The sequence below is a fragment of the Lepisosteus platostomus genome, chromosome 22, assembly GCF_059453375.1.
Source record: "Lepisosteus platostomus isolate fLepPlt1 chromosome 22, fLepPlt1.hap1, whole genome shotgun sequence".
NCBI lineage: Eukaryota > Metazoa > Chordata > Actinopteri > Semionotiformes > Lepisosteidae > Lepisosteus > Lepisosteus platostomus.
Genome location: NC_142632.1, coordinates 10,424,926 through 10,446,634, shown reverse-complemented (window position 1 = coordinate 10,446,634; position 21,709 = coordinate 10,424,926). Strand labels below are relative to the sequence as shown.

At 47.1% G+C, this 21,709-nt stretch overlaps 2 protein-coding genes across 11 annotated transcripts in view; one reads left to right on the top strand and one right to left on the bottom strand.

Annotated features, from left to right (window-relative positions):
• The window catches only part of brip1 (BRCA1 interacting DNA helicase 1), a 178,861-nt gene that overhangs the window by 79,036 nt on the left and 78,116 nt on the right, over positions 1-21,709 (top strand). For all 8 annotated transcript variants that reach the window (XM_088616285.1, XM_088616283.1, XM_088616282.1 and 5 more), the window contains exons 27-29: positions 2,898-3,054; positions 17,649-17,732; positions 19,718-19,802. The gene's annotated coding sequence lies outside the window, so the exon portion shown is untranslated. The remainder of the gene's footprint in view (positions 1-2,897; positions 3,055-17,648; positions 17,733-19,717; positions 19,803-21,709) is intronic.
• tbx4 (T-box transcription factor 4) overlaps positions 678-21,709 on the bottom strand; it is a 30,489-nt gene continuing 9,457 nt past the window's right edge. For all 3 annotated transcript variants that reach the window (XM_088616300.1, XM_088616299.1, XM_088616301.1), the window contains exons 2-9: positions 21,443-21,565; positions 20,952-21,046; positions 12,757-12,876; positions 10,065-10,212; positions 6,589-6,741; positions 4,949-5,037; positions 4,005-4,240; positions 678-3,668 (exon numbers count right to left, since the gene is read on the bottom strand). In XM_088616300.1, coding sequence (XP_088472426.1) covers positions 3,013-3,668; positions 4,005-4,240; positions 4,949-5,037; positions 6,589-6,741; positions 10,065-10,212; positions 12,757-12,876; positions 20,952-21,046; positions 21,443-21,562 — 1,617 coding nt within the window. In that variant the 5' untranslated portion in view covers positions 21,563-21,565 and the 3' untranslated portion in view covers positions 678-3,012. The remainder of the gene's footprint in view (positions 3,669-4,004; positions 4,241-4,948; positions 5,038-6,588; positions 6,742-10,064; positions 10,213-12,756; positions 12,877-20,951; positions 21,047-21,442; positions 21,566-21,709) is intronic.

Below are 21,709 nucleotides of genomic sequence, written 5' to 3'. Positions count from 1 at the left end.
TGAAACATCTGCTTGAAACATCTGTCTGCAGCTGGATGATGAGGTCATTCTGTCGGGTCCTGTCAGTTAGTGTGACAGTATTCTGGATTAGCCCTCAAAGGGATTTAGCATAGTACTCACTGTCAAACCAGGCCTTGGTTTTTGTTAACGCTTGTTTCCGCATGTTATTTTTTCCATGATCCTTTTTTGGGTTATAGAGCCACTGTCCGTCCATCACCAGCAAACTCAAGGCAGGGCAGGACTAGAGACACCAAAAAACCTAGATCGGCATGTCTTTTTAAAAAGGGAGGAACACCTGGGAGCATCTGGAGAAGGCCCTCTCTCAGTGCCACCATGGGGGAACATGTAAACTCCAGCAGCAGCACAAACCAACACAACACAACCTCTTCCTAGTTATTTGATCAGGTGTGATTTCTGGTATGTATGCACCTCATGAGATGCACCCCAATCTGATATTGGTCATTCTGGTGTGAGTTGAAGGACTGGAATTCCTACCTAAGGAAACAAATATGAATTTCCATTGCACCTTCCTCTGTTTTTAGGTACGTTCCCATAGCTGTGCGTCCTGAACAATGGGAAGGATATGTTTCCCAGCAGTGGGATGGACAGCATGTTCTGTGTTGTGAAATGAAAAGCAACAAGTGTGATGCTGCAAGTCAAAAATGGATTGCAAAACAGACAGCATAAAAATACGATTTATTCATCGGATGTGCAAAAAGGAATGTAACATTCAAAGACAAAGATCGTACACATGTTTATACAAAAAATAAGGGAAAGATGTTTTCTGACCACAAAGCTTTTTTTTATATAAATAAATCAAACCGTTTTGTGTTAAAGAACTTAAAGAGCAGAACAGCCAGAAACTGTTGTCTGCTCGGTCCTGTTCTGTAAATTGCAGCAGTCTGACATGTGGCTTCCTGCTGAGCTTGGGGGTGGTTTTAAAAAATAAAAGAGATTTTCAAACCCCTGTCCTGTGGGAGCTGAGTTCCGGATTAAAGCAGAGTTCTGTGTTCCGTTCTCAATTTTAATGGTACCATTTAAGCTCTCATCTGGTTGGAAGTGTCATTACTGATGTCACCCTGCACTAAAAATGTCTTTAACCTACAGCGATGGGAGCTGTCCAAACCCAGCTAATTAAACCTTATACCAGCAGCGAGATACCAGACTGGTGATGGCTTATCCACCCTGTGGGCCATCAAACGAGCACAAAGGAGGAGGGAGAGGGGGCAAGAGATTGAGGCTGACATGTCCCGGGGTCCGCCTCAGTGCAGGGCACTCTACAACTTATCTCATGCTAGTAAAACGACAGATCTTTTCCTCCTCCATTACTTGGTTAAAAATGTGGGAAAGCTTATAAACAAAGGAAGGCCATTTTCCCCATCTAACTCGCTTGGCAGCTAGTAGCTAACTGATCTTAGAATCTCACCCGAGTGCTTCTGGAGAGAAGACGTCAACAACATCGTCGATTAGCTTGTTTCAGATCTAAACAGCCCTTGATGCAAACAACTGACTCCTGTTTTCGGTTTTAAAAGTGTGTTTTAAAAGTCATTTTAATGTATTAAAATAGCGATGCTATTGCTTTTATACTGTATTTGTGTCTGTTTTTGATTCGTGTAAAGCAGAAACCAGGTTAGTATCCCTGGTTTCCTGATTTACTGGACAGTATTAGAGTTGACTGCACCTGCAGAGGCAAATCCTCAACACTCATGACTGTACGCACTGTCACTAGTTACTTGATGTAGTAAATGCTTATCAGGGCTTTGGTATATTTTCTGACTATAGAGAAGAATAAAACAACAAGAAAGCATAGTGAATTCAAGGTATAGTAAGTGAATATAAATTGGAGGAAGAAAATCATGGAAGAAGTATAAAATTACCTTGCAGTTCATACTTGGAAAACGTTCTATGGGCGTCTTACTATTGATCTGACTCCCTTGCCCATGTTTCTCAAAGTGGTTTGTGGACCAGGCCAGTGCTTGTGTGCTGGGCAGCATGTAAAGAAGGGGGTTCCATCGAAGTGCACGTACAGAGAACTGCCCCAGTGCACAACCCGCAGCTCTGTTTCAGATTGCTGCAGTGTCTGACATTCCTGAGTACGCTCTGCACTGCTTGGCCGGAAGTACATCTGTAGGATCATGCCTCAAAGACCAGGAATGTTTTGGAGAAACCTAGAGAAGGCTCTCAGGCCACTGTGATGAGAGTAGTGGAAGTGTTCTTGAATGCCTCTTGTACTTGACAAAAAAAAGAAATTGCGCAAGAATCCAAACGACCACTTTTGCATGGGCTCTTGTTTTTTGAATGAATGATTTTGAATTAATGTGCATTATTTTCCTGACACGTTAACATCCTACAGCAGTACAACAGACCTGCAGCCATGACTGTCTTATTCCTTAATCTGCAATATGTTTCATCTCTGCTCTCCATCTGCAGAACCAGGAGCAGCTTGTAGTAAAGTTTCTGGAGTATTGCAACCTTGTTGTGAAAGGCGCTATATAAAAATAAATTGAATTGAATTTATTTTGCTAATTGTTAAGTTTCAATAAATGTGTTTTAAGAGATCTATTAATGCTGCCAGGTTGCTTCCTGTGGTGCACCATGACTGTATAATAATACAATAGCAACTCCAATGTGCACAGCCACCCTGTCTCAAACTCCAGCTCTGCCTGGCACTGTGCAGCAGAGCTCAGGAGCAGAGACCAGCCACAAACACACCAGCAACAAAGGAAAAAAAACCTAGTCTTACAGCCGAGAGATCTGACAATGTTTCCTTTTTCTTCTCTTGTGAATCTCATCACAGTTTGTTTGTTCTCTTGGCTCCAGCACAGTCAGGTGAGCAGAAAACACAGGCGGGTTGTGACTCTGTCCTGCACTGTTTCGAAACTCTTTCCCTGCTGCAGAGCTGAGTGAATGGACTGGTCCTACGCAGGGAAGAGAGGCGCTGAAGGCAGAGAAGGAGAACGGAGCCCTGGAGCCTTCTGGACTGGCGGGCGGACTGAGAGGGGGCGGCCCCCACTAGCTGTCGGTCCAGTGAGCCCCAGCGCCGCTCAGCCCCAGGTGATACTGGTAGGAGGGGTCGCGGATCGGAGGAGGGGTGAATGCTGGGAAGTCCCGGGCTGGCAGCGGGGGTGAGCCGGGCTTTCTCTGATACAGGGAGGCGGGGGGCCTGTCCCGCGAGCTCGGGGTGGGGGGCGAGGAGGAGGAAGAGGAGGACGAGTGTGGGCCCCTGTGCGCGGGAGGGCTGCTGTAGGCGCCCAGGTCGGGCGACGCGGGCGGCGGGAGCTGCGTTGCCATGGGAACGGGGTGGCGGGGCATCATGGCGGTGGCGGTGCTGGCGAAGTGGGCAGTGAAGGGCTGGTAGGACACCGCCTCCACGGTCTGCACGCTGTACCCCGGGTAGGGGGGCATAGACGCCCACATGTTGCAGTTCAGGGACGGGGGCGGTGGGGGCAGGTCTTCGGTCCCGCCGCCGCCCCCCGCCGCCGCCTCGCCCTCGGCACCGCCGTACATGCAGGCGTCCCGGGAGCCCAGCGCCTCGCCGCAGTACGAGTGGGACAGCAGGGGCGGCTCGTAGGAGGGGGCGGGGCGGAAGTAGTGCTCCTCCGGGACGGGGGGCGGCGCTGGGTCCAGATAGGGGCGCTTGCACCCCAGCTCCAGGGGCCGGGCGCTGTCTGAAAGAACGCAGAAGGGGCACAAGTCAGCACTCCTCCCAGACTGTAGGAACTGCGTGTGTGGGCTCAGCCAGAGATCTATTAATGCTGCCAGGTTCTTGCCAGATAAAAAAGAATTACATGAGCATAAACTTTTCTTATGGCAGAGTCTGCTTTTCAAAGTGACATCGCAGAGGACACGATTCTGTTTTCTCTCCCGTGGAAATCGGTCTCCGCCCTGCTGGTGCAGAGCCTGCGTTTCCTGCCAGCAGCTGATCAGCGGCAGTGAGGCCTGGCGCTGCACCAGCTGGGCGGGCAGGAGGGCAGAGGACAGAGCGGCGGTGGGGTGGGGGGTACCTCTGTGTTTGAAGCAGTGGTAGAGCACGCCGGGCTCACGGGTGGAAGGCAGGGGGGTGACCAGGGGGTCCGGAGGGTCGCTGCCCGGCAGGGGTGTGCCGCCCTCGTACTGGTAGTGAGGGATGGCCTGCGGGTGTCCTGGCAGGACCCCTGCCCCCAGTTTGCCCGCGAAATGCCCGTGTGAAGAAACCAGCCTCTGCCTCACGATGCTCTTCGATATAACAGGGTAGTCCTTACTGTAGGGGGGGGGAAGAGAGAGAGAACGTGTGTAGTCGGAGCTGGGGAAAGCCGACCTCGTTACTCCATCTCTAATGAGGCTGAGCTCAGTTCCCTGCTGTTAAAGCACAAGGCCCCCTCCGGGCCCTGCAGTCGTGAACGCGTGCTGTGAAGGACGGACTAACGTGTCAGAACTGGCATGACCTGTGTCAGACAGCTCACTGCAGGTGCTCTTACTGATACTGCAGAGCAAGGTCACCTTTCTGTCTGTGACGTTCTGAAACCTTGAGCCTGATGTGACTCCAGATGTGGTTCTGCTACCTGCAGCCTACAGATGTCAAAGACCACTGGCACTCCCAGGGTTCATTTGCTTTGTTTCCCTGGCAGACACACCACTTTATAACAGCCTTTTGCACTAAGAAGTTTAAATCGATTCTGCCTCGTTAACATTGGGGGCAGACAGAAAAAAAAAAAACATTCCAAGTTAAGATGACAGCACAAAGCTTCATGTCACACACCTAAATAGTTTTACAGAGCTCTGATTGGTCCCCACTCCCTGTCTTCAATAGCTACAAATCAATGGGTTTTATTGGTCTCCATAAATGATGAATGGATGACAATCTATGGATAAGTGTGGAATTGGTCCAATTAAGTCTTCGTTAACCCATTACTCCTCCCTTACATCCCGAGACTGTTGATTACTTGGTAGCTTCCAGTGGAGTACAGACCTCTGTAAGCGGGACACTCGCATGTCACCCTCTTCGCTGCCCCGGAATCCTTTGGCAAAGGGGTTATTCTCGATTTTGAGCTGCGTGATCTGCATGAGAAGCAAAAGCATGTGAGACACTGATTGATATATCTTTGACTACTGTTTAAATGTCAATGAGTGTCAATGTTTCGGCTTTGCAGTGAAAGTGTTGCAGTTGTGGTTGGCAAACCTGATGCCATGAGACCCTCTCTCTTTCTGTCTAAAATTCCCATTTCATCTGTAATTCACATTCACATAAGGATTACATACCATAGGATAACATACAGCAAGACGCTTGCTGTAGAGTGACCATATGGCTGAGGAAGAGACTATCCTGGTGACACTAACCAGTTATTTAAATACTTGCACAGACAGAATAACAGAAATACTCTAATACAAAGATCTAAAGCACTACACCAGTAACTTCTTCTTATTTTAAAGGTTGTTTGCCCAGGAGGTTGAAACTAATAGTAATGGTCTAGCACTGAAGGAGAGTTCTGAGAACAGAAGGCAGTACCCACTCCTGGCTCCTGTTGCCCCTGCTGTGCTGTGTTATCAGGAGCTGCACTAAGCCCCCAATATGTTTGCTGAGGTCTGTGTATAAGGCTGGGTTTGGCTCTTGAATTGTGTAATCATTGTCACACTGTTACATTCATTAATCATTACGAGTCATACTCTCAAAGGCTTGATGACAGTGCAGTGACTTACAGTTGATTAAAAGAGGGGGAAAGAAAAAAACGGAATTAAAATGTGTGTTTTGTACACCACTAGATTTATCTAAATTCAAAACACTCCTGTATGTCAAGGCAATCGGTTCAGCATGCTTCACTTAAAAGCTCTGTGAGGAGCCCATGTTAAAGTTATTAAAATGTGTTTTGCTGTGATTGTCATTAGGCAGGAGGGGATGTTAATGACAGGACATGGTTTAGTCACTTCACAGTGACCTGACATGAACTGCAAAGCTGAGACACATGCAGATTGTGTTTCAAGCAGAGAACCCCGACGCGGTTTAATGTGCATTTCAACTGAACAGAGGACACTCTTGTTTGTGAGTTTTAGATGTGTTGCCTGATAGCCTGGATTAAAAACTCAGTAAAATGCACTGAACTGACTAAACTGGCATCGGGCATATTGGGCATACACCATCAGCAAGATGACACTGTGTGTGAGAGGGACCTTAGAGAAGCACAGCACAGGTTGATTGGGAGGGCTGTCTTACCTGCAGGGAGTGATTCTGTAATGCAGCAGGAAATTGACCAGGAGGTGTCTGCGGCTATTACTGTCTCCTCCCAGCTCAGTGCGCTGTGTCAGATCTTGGGGGAATTGACACCCCCAAATTGACATTAGCACACCTCCACTTTCCCCTTTCCTGTAGAGGTTTTGAGACTCACGCCTGCTTCTTCTCGTGTGTATTGCAACGCGTACACACAACACCTTGTGCAAACAGGGCTTTCTGCTCTACGCACACAGCTTCACGTCAGCGCCTTCGCCTGTGGCCAAGGAGTTGTATGGCCAGTGACACAACGCCTCACCGCCGGGATGGCTTCGGGAGATTTAACCACGAGAGTGTCGAGCGGGGAGCTGGGCTGGGGGCTGGGGGCACAGGGCGGCCCCGCCTACCTTGTGGTTCTGATAGGACGTGACCGATATGAAGGCGGTCTCGTGGAAGACGTGCGTGCAGAAGGCCGTGTTCTTGGAGCCGAATGCGTTGTTCTCATCTGCTTTCACGATGTGCAGCCGCGGCTGGTACTTGTGCATGGAGTTGAGAATGATCTGTGAAGAGCCCGGGGCTTATTAATGTCTGGCCGAAGGGAGTCAAAACCAAGCGTTTAATATTGACGCTGGTGGAGCGAGCAAGCATTAAGCAACATTGAGAGATTCTAGCATTATTATCCAGCAGATTCAATGATGCCACTCAGAATTGAATGCCATGCATTTCTACTTCTGTGTGTAAAAAAGCTTTTTCTAGTTATGCCGACAATCTTGCCTGCTTGTGACCTTTTCTCTGTTGTATTGCACAGCCTGTAGGTAGCTGTGCGATCTGAGGAGACAGATTGGTTATTCTCTGTTCTCTGCTTCCCTGCCTTGGCCTGTGCTCGCTGGAGTGCTGGAGCAGGGTCATCCTGTCAGCTGCGATGAGCATCAAGTGTTTCCCCACTCGTCTTAATAACCCACTCGTCCCCAGCGCACAGGCAGTGGGGCTCCTCACACTGCTGTTGCTGATGGCTTACAGAAGGACAGGAGCTTTTATAGCGTTTAAGGGGAAAGAAAGATCGTTTGCATGCTTTTTTTTTAAAAAAAGGGGGATGAATAATTGAGAAAAGGATGTATGAAAAATACAGGATGAATAAATGTATCTGCGGGACTCTCTCTGACTTAAGTATCTTCTCCTGATGTCATTTAATGAATTTGTTAGTCTGAAAGCTTTTTTATTTTTCATTGTATGGATCACACATGTGTCTGTGAGGTCTTGAGGCGGCTTTGCTTTGTCGGAATACTAATGAACATCTTCAGGAATTTGTTGCCATGCATTTACAAGAGCATGCACACTTGGACACGGATCTCGCAATCAGCTGCCTAATTGTGGTGTGCATTCCACCACACAGCAGCCAGGGCTCCCAGCAGAATGGAGACAGTCTGGGCTTCTCCAGTGGTCTCCGCTCGGAGTTGTCCACTCTCATCACCGCTGAGGTGGAAAGAAAGAAGGGAGGGTTTGTGTTCAAATAAAAGGAGAAGGTGGAGGCAGGGGAGGCAGCATCTGTCTGCTGGGGCAGCAGCAGGTATGGGCACTGGATGGCGGTGCTATCAGAGACACTGTGGATCAGCCCCACAGTAGCTGTGGGATCTGTACACAGAGATAATGTTTTTACTGCTGATGCTGAGCAGATACCCTGAGGACTGGGAGGGGGGTATTTGAAGACTGGAATGTTAGGTATTTAATGACCTGCTCCTCAACAGCTCACACTGACCACTGTCCCTGAGTGATCTTCCCCTGCTCTCCGGTGAAATTTTCCCAAGACTTCCATCTTTTAAAAAAAAACATTTGCTTAGAAAGCTTTCTTTAATGATCAATTTTCTAAACACTGGTTCCAGCCCTCGCTTCCGTGCTCTCCAGATATTTATAGAGTGATACAAGTACAGTAGGTGGCTGCGTCAGCATGCATTGGCTGCAAAAGAACAAGGTTTATTCCATGCTGAAAAGAGAAGAAAAGAAACACAACGTTTCGGCTGTGGAGGATAAAAAACAAAAACAAAAATAGAGTTTGTGTATCTCCAAAGAGCTGTCTGAGGGTACAGTGGTGGCACAACGGGACGGTAATCCTACCCTGCTGTGGGAGAGGTTTACAGGAGTGCAGCAGGTGAGCGGAGCCGTGAGAGAGGCCAGAATCACTGCAACACGTCACGTTTTGCCAACTGCCACCTTTCGCAGGCAGTGACAAATCGGCCCTTGACGTGGGTCCTGCTATTGCTTCCCACATCGGAGGCATGGAAACACTTTCGTCCGAGGTGCCCTGTGTTCGAAATGCACCATTTCGCTTGGTGGTGCCCTGAAAAGTGGGGCCCCTGAGCCTGCCTGAACAGGGGGACGTACGCTTTTCTAATAATGTTAGTGACGTCGGTTGATGTGAATGTGTTTGCTGCCAGCCACAAGACCCTAATGTGGGCGTCAGTGAGACTTAACTACCTCCCTCTGTCCTAATTATTCCCCTTATACCTTCAGAACCACAGGACTAATCCTGACAGTCAGATTAGGCGCTGGTCTTGGAGGCTATGGACCTAATGAGCTCTTTTGCTCTTTTTCTGACTCAATGTTTTTGGACAGGAGCTCCCAGGAGGCCTCAGTGGTTACGCTCTCACCAACTCGACAGAAGATCAGTTAACCTGGACTCCTGTCTCTTTTCTACTTTACCGCTTTTAATGGAGAAACCACTGTATAAATGAAAGAGATTTTCCAGGTCTTTTCTCTTCTACCCTGCTTTTGAAATGTCAGCAGATACGCTGATTATTTTTAAAGACGATTGAGTTTGGGAAGATGAATTGTAGACAGAAATTAAATTAAAGGCCTGAATCTTTTTATTATTATTTCTCAAAGCAAGAGAAAGAAAACACGTTGGACTCTGCTGTGTGGTGCATGATATTAAACCTGCTGTTTCTCACTCAGTGGACTGTGGAGCTGAAAGCAGTAGGTGTACTAAACCCTGAATGCCCAAGAAGGGAAAATCAATTCACGTCCACTGCTTGTCATATCCATGTGCTGTACAGGCCTTGACAGAAGATTAGTAACACATACAATAACGTGCATCTTAACCGAACATGTCCAAGGCAGTGGTGCAGTGGGAACCTGAGCTGGGGGCTGTGTGTGTTCCGGCTGTTCTGTACTCTGAACTGTGTGGGTCTGGCCACAGGCTGCGTCTGGCTGCCCAGGGAGGTAGGGCATCGCACTGCTAATTCCAGCTCCCAGCGAGCCTCTCTGTCCTGTTCAGCAGGGACCATTGTGTTTCACTTGTTGCCAGCTGCCACACCTCTTGTCTTCACAAGGGCTGTGTGAGCACAGGCTGTCGCTCTTGGCTGCCTGACAGCAAGCGTGTGTAAGAGTCCTCTAACATGGGGCAGTCCAGCCTGCCTTGTTCCCCCTCCAGCCACAGTGTACTTGGCACTGCTGGTCAATCTGACCTGTGCTCCTTTTGCAGTTGCTTGATGATTGAAGCAGTTTTCTTCAGAGGTCTGGATAGTTTTTGCTCCCTCCCTCAGTGGCCATATGAACCTGCCCTGAGGCTGAAACAGAGCCGAACAACAGGCCCATCTTTCCCAGTGTCTGGGGATTTTGTACTGTGCAAACATGCAGCTTGGCTGTTGCATCACGTAACGTGGCCTTGAAATCCTGTTTAGACAGTGCTGACTTGAACATCTAAACCTTTTCAAATAGATGTTGAGGGTGTGATGGATTTTCAAAGAGTCCTGCCTTTTGGAAGGATGCCTGATTTCATTATGTGAACGTGCATGTGAGTGATGTTCTTAAGGCTGTCTCGGGGGTAGTGATGTAGGCCTGTGCTGACAGCGCGTGTCCACCCGGCACACTGACTGTGCACACTTACATGGCCAAAAGGGTCCAGGTGGTTGTTGGTGAGCTTCAGCTTCTGGAAGGAGACCAGCTGGCGCATCCAGTGGGCTCCTGTGGCGGGCGAGTCAGGGTGGACATACAGCCTCCCGGGCATCGCAGGCTCAGCCTTCCCTGCCACCATCCTGCAGAGACCGGAGACCCTCACTCACTCAAACGTGTCAGTGTAAGACCCCAGCACTAATAACGTGTGTGAGGACTGGATTAATTGTGACACCATGGCAGTAACACAGACATACTGGGGACTGGATTAGATGTGACACCACAGCAGTAACACCAGGTGCACTGGGGACTGAATTAACTGTGACACCCCAGCAGTAGCACCTGGTATACTGGATTAACTGTGACACCTGGAGTACTGGAGAGTGGGTTAACAGTAATTCTACTGTAGCAATAGTCTGCTCCTGGCAAATGAGAGAAATGAGTTTCTCATACAACTTCAACAATAAGGAAATGTATAGGAAGATTATTTTCATAGTGACAATATGTCAGTAGTAATACCCAAGTGTGGCACAGCTTCTCTCACTCCAACATGATTTAATTATACAGTATGTTACCAGGGTGTCACTGAAACACTGCAGAACTGCACTGGTAGGCTTATAAATTCCAGGCCATCCCACAGATCTGGAAATGTTGCTATAAAATGCTGGTTATTGCACAGACTATGCATTTCATTGGGATTTTCTTGGCATTACAGTGTTTTGTTTTTGCCATGTCCTTCCTGGCTCTCCCTTCGCTCTAGTGCTGAGCTGGAGTGACAGGCGTATTGGCTTCAAGGTCACAGAGAGGTCACTGGGGATAATTGATCCTGCCTCTGTAGCCAGGCTGTTTGTCAGACTGGTGACCAACACGAAGAACTTTAACAGTAAATTTCAATTACATCCAGCACCACGATATGATAATGCCACAGGAGATCTTTAGGTTAGACTGCTGTGAAAAGCTGTAACATGTTTAATCAAAAATCAGAAAGACTAACGCATTACAGCCCCTGAGCTGGAAGTGTACTCCAGAGAACAAGATTGCCATGACTCACGATTTACAAGCTTATTGTTTCGCTCAAAATCTGTATTAAGAACAGTTGGTTTCAATTTTAATTTATTTACGCAAAAGAATTTGTTTTCATCTTAAGGCTTCACGCACAGTGTCGACCTCTGGATCGTAACAACTGTTCTCGATTATCAACATGATCTCAAGTCTTTTCCAGGCATTGGTCTTTGTTGTTGTGAGGAGGAGGACGAGGGAGAGAGAAGAGGTTTTATTAGAAAATATGCCAGAAGCCACTTGCTTCCTTCACTTATAATCCACCCTGATGAAGTTAAATCCCTCCTTTTAAGGACGAGAGGACAGCTAGCTTCCAGTGCTCTGGATGCGTGGTTGTCAGCAAGAAAGTGAGCAACGCATGATTTCCTCGATCACAACAGAAAAATGTAAGTTAACAAAATCACGCTGGGGAAAAGTGAATAAAATTCAATTTTTTTTACAGGGCCGGATTTTGGTGTCCGTAGGCCCTAGGCACTTTCACTCCGAAATGTGCAAAAAGAGAGGTGAACGCCAATTGAATGACATCGATCGACATGATGCACTTTAAAATATTCTAATGCTGAACCACATGAGTGATGGAGCAAGTCGAGAGACCATCACTTCGATAACTCTAGTCTCTAGAACAGCCACTAGATAGCGTATGCTCATTGATTTAGAGCACCTCGAGTCGATCGCAAGCATGTTGTTTTAGCTCGTTTTTCATTAGTCACTTGTGTTTCCTCCTTCCTCGTTCTGTGCCTACAGTGCCTAATGGGAAATCCCGCACTGTTTTTTTAGCATATTCAGTATGTCAGGCTAGCAGCCTTCAAGGATGGGACAATCAGGATGAAATCACAGATTTGATTTGTGTATCTTGACAGCCTGCCAATCCAGGGCATGTTCAAGGAGAAGTGGCTCAAAGCCCTAAACAGTTTGCAAAAGTGTAACTTCTACAGGCTCCCTGATCATTTTCCCCTGTGGGTTTGGGCCCCTATCAACCTGTGTTAAAACTCGATTGCACCTGAGTACAGCGCAGGGAGTCTTTCTGGCCTTCTGACATCCCAGAACTAGAATCCCTATAGGACGCAGCATGCAAAACACCCCTTGCCCTGCTGGGGAGACGTTTACTGTGGTAAACTTTGTCCTTGCTCAGAGCAGAGTGTAGCAAAGGAGAGCAAGAGCATGGCAGGTGTGTTCAGTTGTTCAGAAAGCTTGGTAGAACGCAGGAAAGCAAAGTGCGGTAAAAAGCATGGTAAAAAAAGTATTTACTGTGATCGCGTTTTCTAAAGAAGAAGGGAAAGCAGCTGGGGCACTGCTTCACAATTTTTTTTATAAGGTGGTGTATAGAATGCGAAGGGAGAATCCCTTCCCAGAGGATGACAGAGCACTTTGTGAATAAATCCGATTCCTGCTGTGCACCCAAGAGACGGGCTGGCGCTCAAGGCGTGACCAGGGAGCTTGCTGGGGGTACGGATGAAGGGCTCGTGCTGGTCAGCTGCGTCTCTATCCCCCTTTGTCGCGTTCTGTGTTACCCCCTAAAAACTTGGTGAGGGGTTGGAGCCTCTGGCTTTAGACCTGAAGACCCTCCCCTGCCCTGACACACACACGTGTGGCATCGGTGAACAGCTGGGTGCTGGGGGCGGACTTACCATTTGTTGTCGCAGAACTTGTAGCGGTGGTCGTCGGCCGGGACGATGTCGATGAGCAGGATGTACTTGGTCTTCGGGTTCATCCCTGTTACCTTCACCTTGTAGCTCGGAAACATCCTCCTGTGAAGAGGGCGAGCCGGTGTGAGCAGGGATCCGTGGCAGAGATGTCACCTGCACTGGGCTGGGCTGAAATGGACCATCTCAGGCGGCCCATCGTGCTTAACCCTGCGATGGTAAAATGACTGGAGCCACAGGATGAATTAGTCTGGTCTGGCTGGAGGGACTCTCCACGTCTAGGTCTATCTGTAGTGTTTCCTTGTCTGGTCTTTTCTCCTGAGCCAGCCAGTTGGGCTGGCTGGCTGACCAGCTGCTGGTCTGTGTCATTTCTACATGCAGTGCTCTCACTGCACCTGACCAGGGCCTGTAGGGGAGAGTGCAGACCTTGATCATCCTGTTTAAAGAATCACCTGCTTGGAGATAAGAGGGGAAAAAACATGTCATATGTTATTTTTTGTGTTTGACTTCTCAGCAGATATTGGCCAGTTTTCTGTTCCTTCTTTTTTGGGAAGCAGCCAAAAAAAGAGCCCAGCCCTGCGTAATGCTCACATTTGCCAGCTTGATTCCTTGTTTTCTTTGTGCAGTTCTTTGGTAAAAAGGGAAAGCCGAGGAACTTCAGAGAGAAAATGGGAGAAAGAGATAATAAATGCCCTCTCTGTGTGTTTCTGAGTGCAGGAAGCTTATGGATTTTCTCTGTTCTTAATTGACCCGATGAAAGCAGATTGAAACAAGGTGTCTTTACAGAGACTTAAACTGATGGCAAGTGCAGATAAGACCGTCTTTAAGGATTTTCACAGGGCTTTATCAGATCTGAACTGTGCTATCGTCACAGGAGGTGTTCGTTCTTGAGGAGATGCAGTGGAGATTACTGGGACTCAATCCATTTAACCTGGTTTTTCCATTGAGATTATGATGTAACACCTTGAAAGCATGCTAGATGTCTGAGCTGATCAAGGGCAGAAAAGAGCCATGTTCCAGCACGACAGGTTCTAAGGAGCTCAAGAGGTTCCCAGCAGGGAAAGTGTTCTCGCTAAGGCCTGAGGAATCACTGTTGCACCTCAGACCCTTTGATGTCTGGGGCAGATTTTGTCGTACCTACTTTTTCCTTGCTAAGAATTACCAAAGTATTTCGGAATGAAGAAAAAGACAGTGATGGATTCCTTCCCTCTGCTGGGTGTGGGAGCTTTGCGCTCTGCAGACCGTGGGCTGGCCGCTGAGCGTTCGTACACGAGAAAGTGCAGAATAACGGACGGCACATGCTAATACAGCAGACGAGGCCGTAAAACACATCAATGGCGCTACCTTCCGTGACCTCTTCTTGGGTTCTCTAAAATCAGTCTTTTTCATCCTATCTGCGTCGAGGCAGTTGTGGAAGGAACCAGCACCCTTATAAACCTTAAGTGCTTTTTAATGGCAGTTAGGGCTGGGCTGCAGCTAATGCAGCTGACACATCACTGCCCACGAGGTGTGCAGCTATAGAGCTTCAGAGATACACGACGCGCGATATCAGCAGCGTAAGAGCAGCAGTCATTACAAACTCATCAGTGGCCTCACGCTCACAGGAGAGGATCTTAATGAGCTTAGGGTTACTGTGCAACCCCAGTGTGGTTTTGAAACCACTGTCTCCTGGACTTCTATTGTACTGAGCTTTCTCTGGAGAAGGACTGTTAACAACGAGACTCAGAGGTGTGTGTGCATAAGTTGAACGGAAAGAGCCATCCGTGGTGCACTGTTGCATCTGGTTGAAATGTGAACCACAATTTTACTACCCCTTTAACACAACTTTGGAAAACCTTCTTCTTAGATTCTTCTTCCTCTTCCCCCTCTTCTGGTCTTCCCTGTCTCCTTTTTCTTCTTTCTCTTCTTCCTCTTCCTCTTCTTCTTATTGAGAAGAAGATGAATGATGGAATCTGGTGGTTGTGGACATCCTGTGTGAGCAGCCAGAGAAGTTCTCACATTCCCAGTGGCCGGGCAGTTTTTATCACCTCGCCTGACAGCTCATTACAGTTCTGCTGTCATCAGTAGTTCTTGTGAATAATAATTCCTTACACTTCTATAGCACTTTTCTGGACACTCCAATCAAACCAATTTACAGGTAATGGGGACCCCCTCCACCATCACCGCTGTGTGGATGAGGCGACAGCAGCCAAAGTGCACCGGTACACTCACTTCACATCAGCTAAGTTTAGTGATGGGATCAGAGATGGGGATTATTAGGAGGCCATGACTGGTAAAGGCTAGGGGGAAATTTGGCCAGGACACCGGGGTAACACTCCTAGTCTTTTTGAGAAACACCCCGGGATTTTTAATGACCACAGAAAATCAGGACCTCGGCTTTACGTCTAATCTGAAGAACAGCACCTTTTTACTGTATAGTGTCCCCATCACTATACTGGGCCATTAGGACCCACACAGACCACAGGGTGAGCGCCCCCTGCTGGCCCCTCTAACACCTCTTCCAGCAGCAACCTTAGTTTTTCCCAGGAGGTCTCCCATCCAGGTACTGACCAGGCTCACAACTGCTGGGCTTCAGAGGGCGGCCAGCTGTGAGTTGCAGGGTGATATGGCTGCTGGCTAAAAAAAACATGATGTTGGACTGTTTTGCGTATTGAGTGGCATGTGAAGCTGAAGGTCTTGGAAAGGCAGGTGAAGGTTAGTGTTGCTGCATCAGAGCCCCTGAGCCTGAGCCTTGCTCTCCTCAGGGGTTTTCACTGAACACGCCAGGCTTCCTCCCACAGTTCAAAGACACGCTGTCCAGCTGCATGCTCATCCCTAAATTGTCCCCTGTGGTCTTCTGTGGCCTGCGATGGACTGGCATCTTCTCCAGGGGGTGTCCTTCCTTGTGCCCAGGGCCTGCCAGGCTCGGCTCCAGCTCTCTGCGATCCTGTATTGACTTAAGCGGTTATTGAAAATAGGCAGCTGGCTTAAAAAGTGTCCACCAGGCAAAACATCCTGCTTCCCCCTGACCGCAGTCAGCGTTCATTTTAATAGAGCCATGCCACCACACTGCTGTCTGCCCTGAGACTGCAACACGCCTGTTACTTTTAGCTCTAGCGATCGCATCGAGACTTAGAGCAGGCCTGAGCTGAGCTTGGGGAAGAGGCGCGGCCCTAAACAAGTTTGTTTTATGTTCAGCTGACGCTGGCGGGCCTGTCGGGGAGTGAAACTGAACTCGGGGCCGAGATGTCACATCTCCTCCCCTCTCGTAATTCATGCGGCGGTGTGGAATGTTATTCCTCGCCCCGAGACCGGTGCTACTGCTGATGGCAGCCGCGATAGATCACACTGCACGTCTGGTGGGGGGTCCCGGTGGCTGAAATGCGGGCTTCTTACGTGCACAAGTTGTGGAGACGTTTACCGGTGTTGCGTCCGAGCAAATTGTGATTCACTTCCCGTCGAGCTTTCGCCCGCACGCGCGAGTCCAGACAACCCGCTCCTGACCTTGAATGAGACGCGGTGGAAGTTGCAGAATAAAAAAAAAAAGATTGAATTGGTAAAGCTATGTGCCCAACACTAACACAGCTCTGTCTACTGCACGTGTCAGTTCATGTTTCCACAGGCTGTGTGTGTGACTGTACTGTATACTGGTGTGTGTGGGGGGGGGATGAATTAAATTTTAGTTTGTCATTGACGTCTCCAAACCAAAACTGCTTTTCTAATAAACCAAATGACATCTTCAGTTAAAGCTGAAGTGCCACGACTATTTGATTCACGCTCTGTGGAGTTCCATCTGAGTGGTGTTTGGAACAGCACATAAATACGTAGCGGAGCCAGTGAGAGTTTGCCCACAAATAGAGGAGTGCAAGCGCTCGTGTGTGTGTGTGTGCTCGCATGTCGGAATGCATCACTCTCGGCATGTGTGTGTCCGTGCCAGCTGTTTCTTTTAGTTATCTTGTGCGTCTCGGCCCCACTATGATTGATTCTGTGTTCCCTGGGAAACACCGGCAGGAAGATCAAAAGGAGCCGAGGGATGATGGAGCTCTCTGTCCTGAGTGTCCCGAGATTCTCATCCCGGGCGCCCCGTTTCTCTTATCACTCTCCGCAGCTCCTCCTGACGAGCTGTATACAGAAAGGGGGCCGTCCGCTTTGAAGTGTGGGATTAGGCCGGGCCACAGCCGGGAACTCGCAATAACAAACAGTCCCCCAGGTTCAGATGGAGTTCTCCGGCGCTTCATCGCTCACCGCGGGCTGGCGCGCCCAGGGACTTCACTGGCGGAGTAGGAACCCCAGTGGAAAAGCTCTGAGCGTCCCCATTTCAGCTGGCCGAGACCAGTAACCTCCCGGCTCAGAGCGTTTGAGACAAACCAGTGGAGGGCACCTCACGACTACAGCAGCAGTTTGAAAGCGATCATGAGACAAGCAGTTGTAAGAGGGTCATTCCGATAATCGACCCGTTCAGGCCAGCTGCTGTTAGTAACCACTTGCTACTGCAATTTCTGCTAGAACCAGAATTTCCACAAGCGCCTTTCAGACAGCGTATGCGGCCCTGGATGTCTACGCTGAGTTCAGTTTATCAGTGCGCCGAAGTCAGGTTCCTTAAACCGGAAGGGGCCGTAATAACTTACTTTGAAGTGATTGTTATTATTGTTCTTCAGTACGTGTGTCCGTGTGTATACTCTCTCTATTCATTTTTTTTTTTAGTTTCCGTGTTTATTTCAGTTTCCATGAAACTGGTCCCAGCTCTTTGGATTTCAAATGTAATTTTAAATGATTCATGAATTTACCACCCGCTGTGGCTGTTACCCTTTTTGCACAAAACTTTACTGTTGCACTTTTTTTTTGTGCTGTAATTGCATGCAGCCCGTTTCGGTATACTGTCCATTTTTTTATTTCAGGAGCAGCTGGTCACTTCATTGCTCAGGGAGAGAACGTCTGATAATGTCTGCTATTTCCACGTCCGCTGACGTCAGTGTACATAGGTGAGTGTGTTCCCCGTGTAGACGTGTGTGCATGAACCGACTACATCAGTACAACAGCCGCAGTGTAGGTCTTCCCCTCCCCCAACCACTCCATCATCTCACTCCAGCACCGCTTGCCTGAATACAGCCCGCCTGTTCCGAACTGCACCTCGGCTTTCACAAGCCTCTGAACTACACAGAGATCGCATCCTTGCCATGCCCAAAGAGCTGAATAAAGGGATCGAATTTCTGATTTATAAAACCGAGCAAATGAGTCAACTTAATTAGCACCCGGGATAAAAAAAAACGCGCTTCCACTCTTAATGAGACCGCGGGAGGAAAGGGGGTTCGACTTGATGTGTCGCCCTGCACGCTGCGGGTTTCATTCCTGCCAATGTATTTTCTGTTAATTGGAACTGAAGTCTTCGTGTTTGACTGGACGTGGGCAAACAGACCGCGGAAAGCCGTCACGAAAACCTTGAGATTCTGGGGGGTGTTTGATCTTAAACGCCACATTCTGCACACAGCACAGCAGGCCTTGCCTTTGTAAGGAAGTCCCTATTAAAAAACAAGAAGAAAACATTTTATTATTCTCCCCAAGAAAATAGTATTATGAAGTTCGTTTAAAATTCCATGTCGTGAAAGATTTAGGCTATTATTCTCTGTGGTTTTAATTATTAAAATTTGGTATTCACAATAGAAGATGTAGGTATATTTTACCCGCTTTGAAGATTTAAATCCCAGACATCTTATTTCCAGACACTTTTAGTCATCTGCTATTCATATGAATATTTTTAATGCAAGTAAAATGCATTTTGTCCGTTTTAATTTGTAAAACTTATTGTCCAAATATTTATTTAAAAGTGGGTTTTTATTGCCCTGGAAGTTAATTTTACTAACTTAATGCCGAGTCTGTTTTCGCTCTGTACAAACAAAGGAGCAAAATCTATGAAACACTCTTTCGGCTGTCCTACATATGAACAAATAAAAAAGACCCTTAAAATAACAAGTGATTTTTCAAATTGGAATTTGCAGAACTGCATTGAATTGCAGTTTTCATTTTTGCATCTAACAGGATATTTCATAGATTCATGAACGTAACGGAGAGATTCGATTTTTTTTTGTTATTTTTGCCTCAAAATATGCGGACCTCAGCGATGTCAGATGGTTTAACCAAAATGTAATAAATGATTCAGCAAAGAATGGCGTTTGTTTATTACAGAGTCAATAGTCATTTATGATCTTAAATTATAGCCACACAGTTAAGACTCTAAAGTGTAGTGGCTCGAATAAAGCTGAGTTTGGGGAGATTCCCGTAAATAAACAGTATTCGTGTTCCCTTCACTCACCGCTGAGTCTATGGGTTTCTGTAGCAAGCAGACACACTTTTTTAAAACAAAAAATCATAATAAAATAAAATCGGCGCGGAAACATTTTCAACAGCTCATGAAGACTCTCAGCCGCGTATTAAAAAGATTGCTGTGAGAGTCGTGCGGCTCCGTTGAGTGTTTTACCGTTTCAAAAATTAAAATTAAATAAAGTTTAAAACTAAAAACCCTGGCCCTGTTAATAAAATATTTCAGAAAAAAATGAATAACATTATTACATAATATTTCGGAGTGACATTTTACTGATTTACGTTAGTATCGGTACTGGATAAACATGTTGAAGCTTACAATTACGGCTTAGTTAAAATAATGTTAAAGGTTTGTTATTATTTAGCTCCAAAATTATTTTTCGTTACCACTTATCTTCGGTAAGCGGGCAATTTGCTATAAAAAGCCAGTTAAATATCAAAATTATTATTTCTCCGGTGAATTGCGGTACTGCCTGTTGGCTATAGAAGGTTGATCTTTTCGTCTCGGTGATGAAATGTAAAATAGGAGAAATGTACGATTAGAACGGGACAAAAGTAAATGTGGACTTTCAAAGTTTATAATGTAGCACCAACAAATGGGCAGGCAGATTAATTTTAAATAAATATTAAAGCGTCCATTTCCGTCCAGGTAGTGGAGAGCGCTTGTTGCCATGACAGCCAGGCCGGCTTCCGCCCCAATTACCGACACCTGTGGCTTTTGAACCGCGACGGAGGTGAGACTGCTATTACAGCATTTTCCTTATTTATTTAAATTAAACTTTTAAGACCAGACTGATACTTTAATTAATAATTTTAAAATGGATGTCGTTTCAAAATAATGCTCAAAAATTACTTTGTTTTGAAGTTTTCCCTGTGCTGTTAGTAACGCTATTGACCGCAGAGCTTTGCTTTGTATCTGGCGGGAGTTGATTTTCATGTTAGTTTTTGTCCTGAACGGTTTTTACAATGTATTACCTCGCGTTTTATCCATTAACTAAAAACAGAGCACATATGCGATACTAAAAGTTTTTTTTCTGCATTTATTATTAACAGTTCCAATGTGACCGAAAATAAAACGATTTTTTGTTCACAAACAATTATTAAACAATTATGACAATACCTTTTACTAAAAACCCATTTTAAACATCTGGAAGGTTTTCTTTTGAAAAGGTCAGGTACCGTTCCTCAAATAAAAACAGTTTAAAGTCGCATTTTTCTGAGCTTTACCGGCCCAGCTGACGGAATTTGTGACCGTTACCCAGGCGTATCTGTATTTCCGAGTGGATGTTTTTTTTTGTAATAGAAAAATAATTTTTTGTAATAGAAAAAAAAACTTTAATTGTTATTATTTTCAAAATCGATGGGAGGTGACTTGAGCCATATTGTCTTTTATTGCGGGTCTGTGCCGCGGTTTCCATTCCTCTTACACTTGAGATAACGGCACCATCGAACCCCTGTTCTCACTGCTCCAGCCACAAAACAAACTGCGTCCTGTGAAATTTCCCATTTTCGGCAGACGAATGGGAAGGAATAGGCTTTTAAAATCTTACTCATTCCCTGGTTCGGGTCCAGAGCCTTTCCCCTTTTCCTTGGGCTCGTTAAATCTAGATGTACACAGGGTTGCGTCTTGTGTTTCAATTAGACACCCATGAATGCAAAATGTTTTTCTATACCTTGTATCCTTTCACCTTCTAGAAAGTCTTACATGGTGGCTGAGGAAGTGAGGCGTTCCCAGTGGCAGGACACTCTTATCTCACTAACAGACTGTTAGTCAGGAGACCCCCAAAGGCTAGCGTGACCCCACCTCCCCTGCTCCAAAGCAGAAGTTTCCATAGCAGTGATGGGCACTCAGGTCACCACTAGGTGAAATGGTTTCCTCTTACCTGCCTGCTTTAGTAATGATCATCTCGGTCCCCGCTTCGTGAAACTTCTTCCACAGCTCCCTCTCGTGAAGGAACACCTTGATGTTCTCGATGTTCTCGATGTTCTGACACGTCAGACGCGAGCATGTGAAAAAGAGAGTCGGTCTGTGAAGCTCTGTACGGCACGAGCAGCGCAATGAAATGTTTGCTGAAAAGCATCCGTTTTCAAATACCAGAAATCAACACTTTAAGCTGCATACTGAAGGACGTGCAAGGTCCTGCATTGGAGTGGATTGAAAGTTTCTACCTATATTTGATAGAATTTTAGTGCAGTCTATGATTCATTATTTTTATTGGGCAACAGGGAAACACCTGGTTTTCTCCCTAGGGTAAAACCCAGATGGAGATTATTTTAAGACTCCCGCTGTAGAGCCCCTCCCTATGTCATGTAACTCTGTGACCAGGAGAAGGAGCTGCCTGGTGGGGTGTGTGAGGGGAGGGGCACAAGTTACCTGGTCAGGTTCATTGCTGTGTGGAGTGCTGGCGGCCGGAGCCAGGCTGAGGTGTGCGGACTCAGGTGCAAGCTCAGTAACCCCTTCATCTGTCACAGCCGGGACCTTCTCCTGAAGCATCTCCTATTGACCGGGGACGGGAGAACAGGGGACAGAGAGGCAGGATTAGTACTGGGGGGAAAGCCGCCAGCCGCCAGGGTTTGGGAAATACGCAATTGTACAGAATGTACAGAGCTCAGTGCGTGTAAGACGAGCTGTCTTGGCACT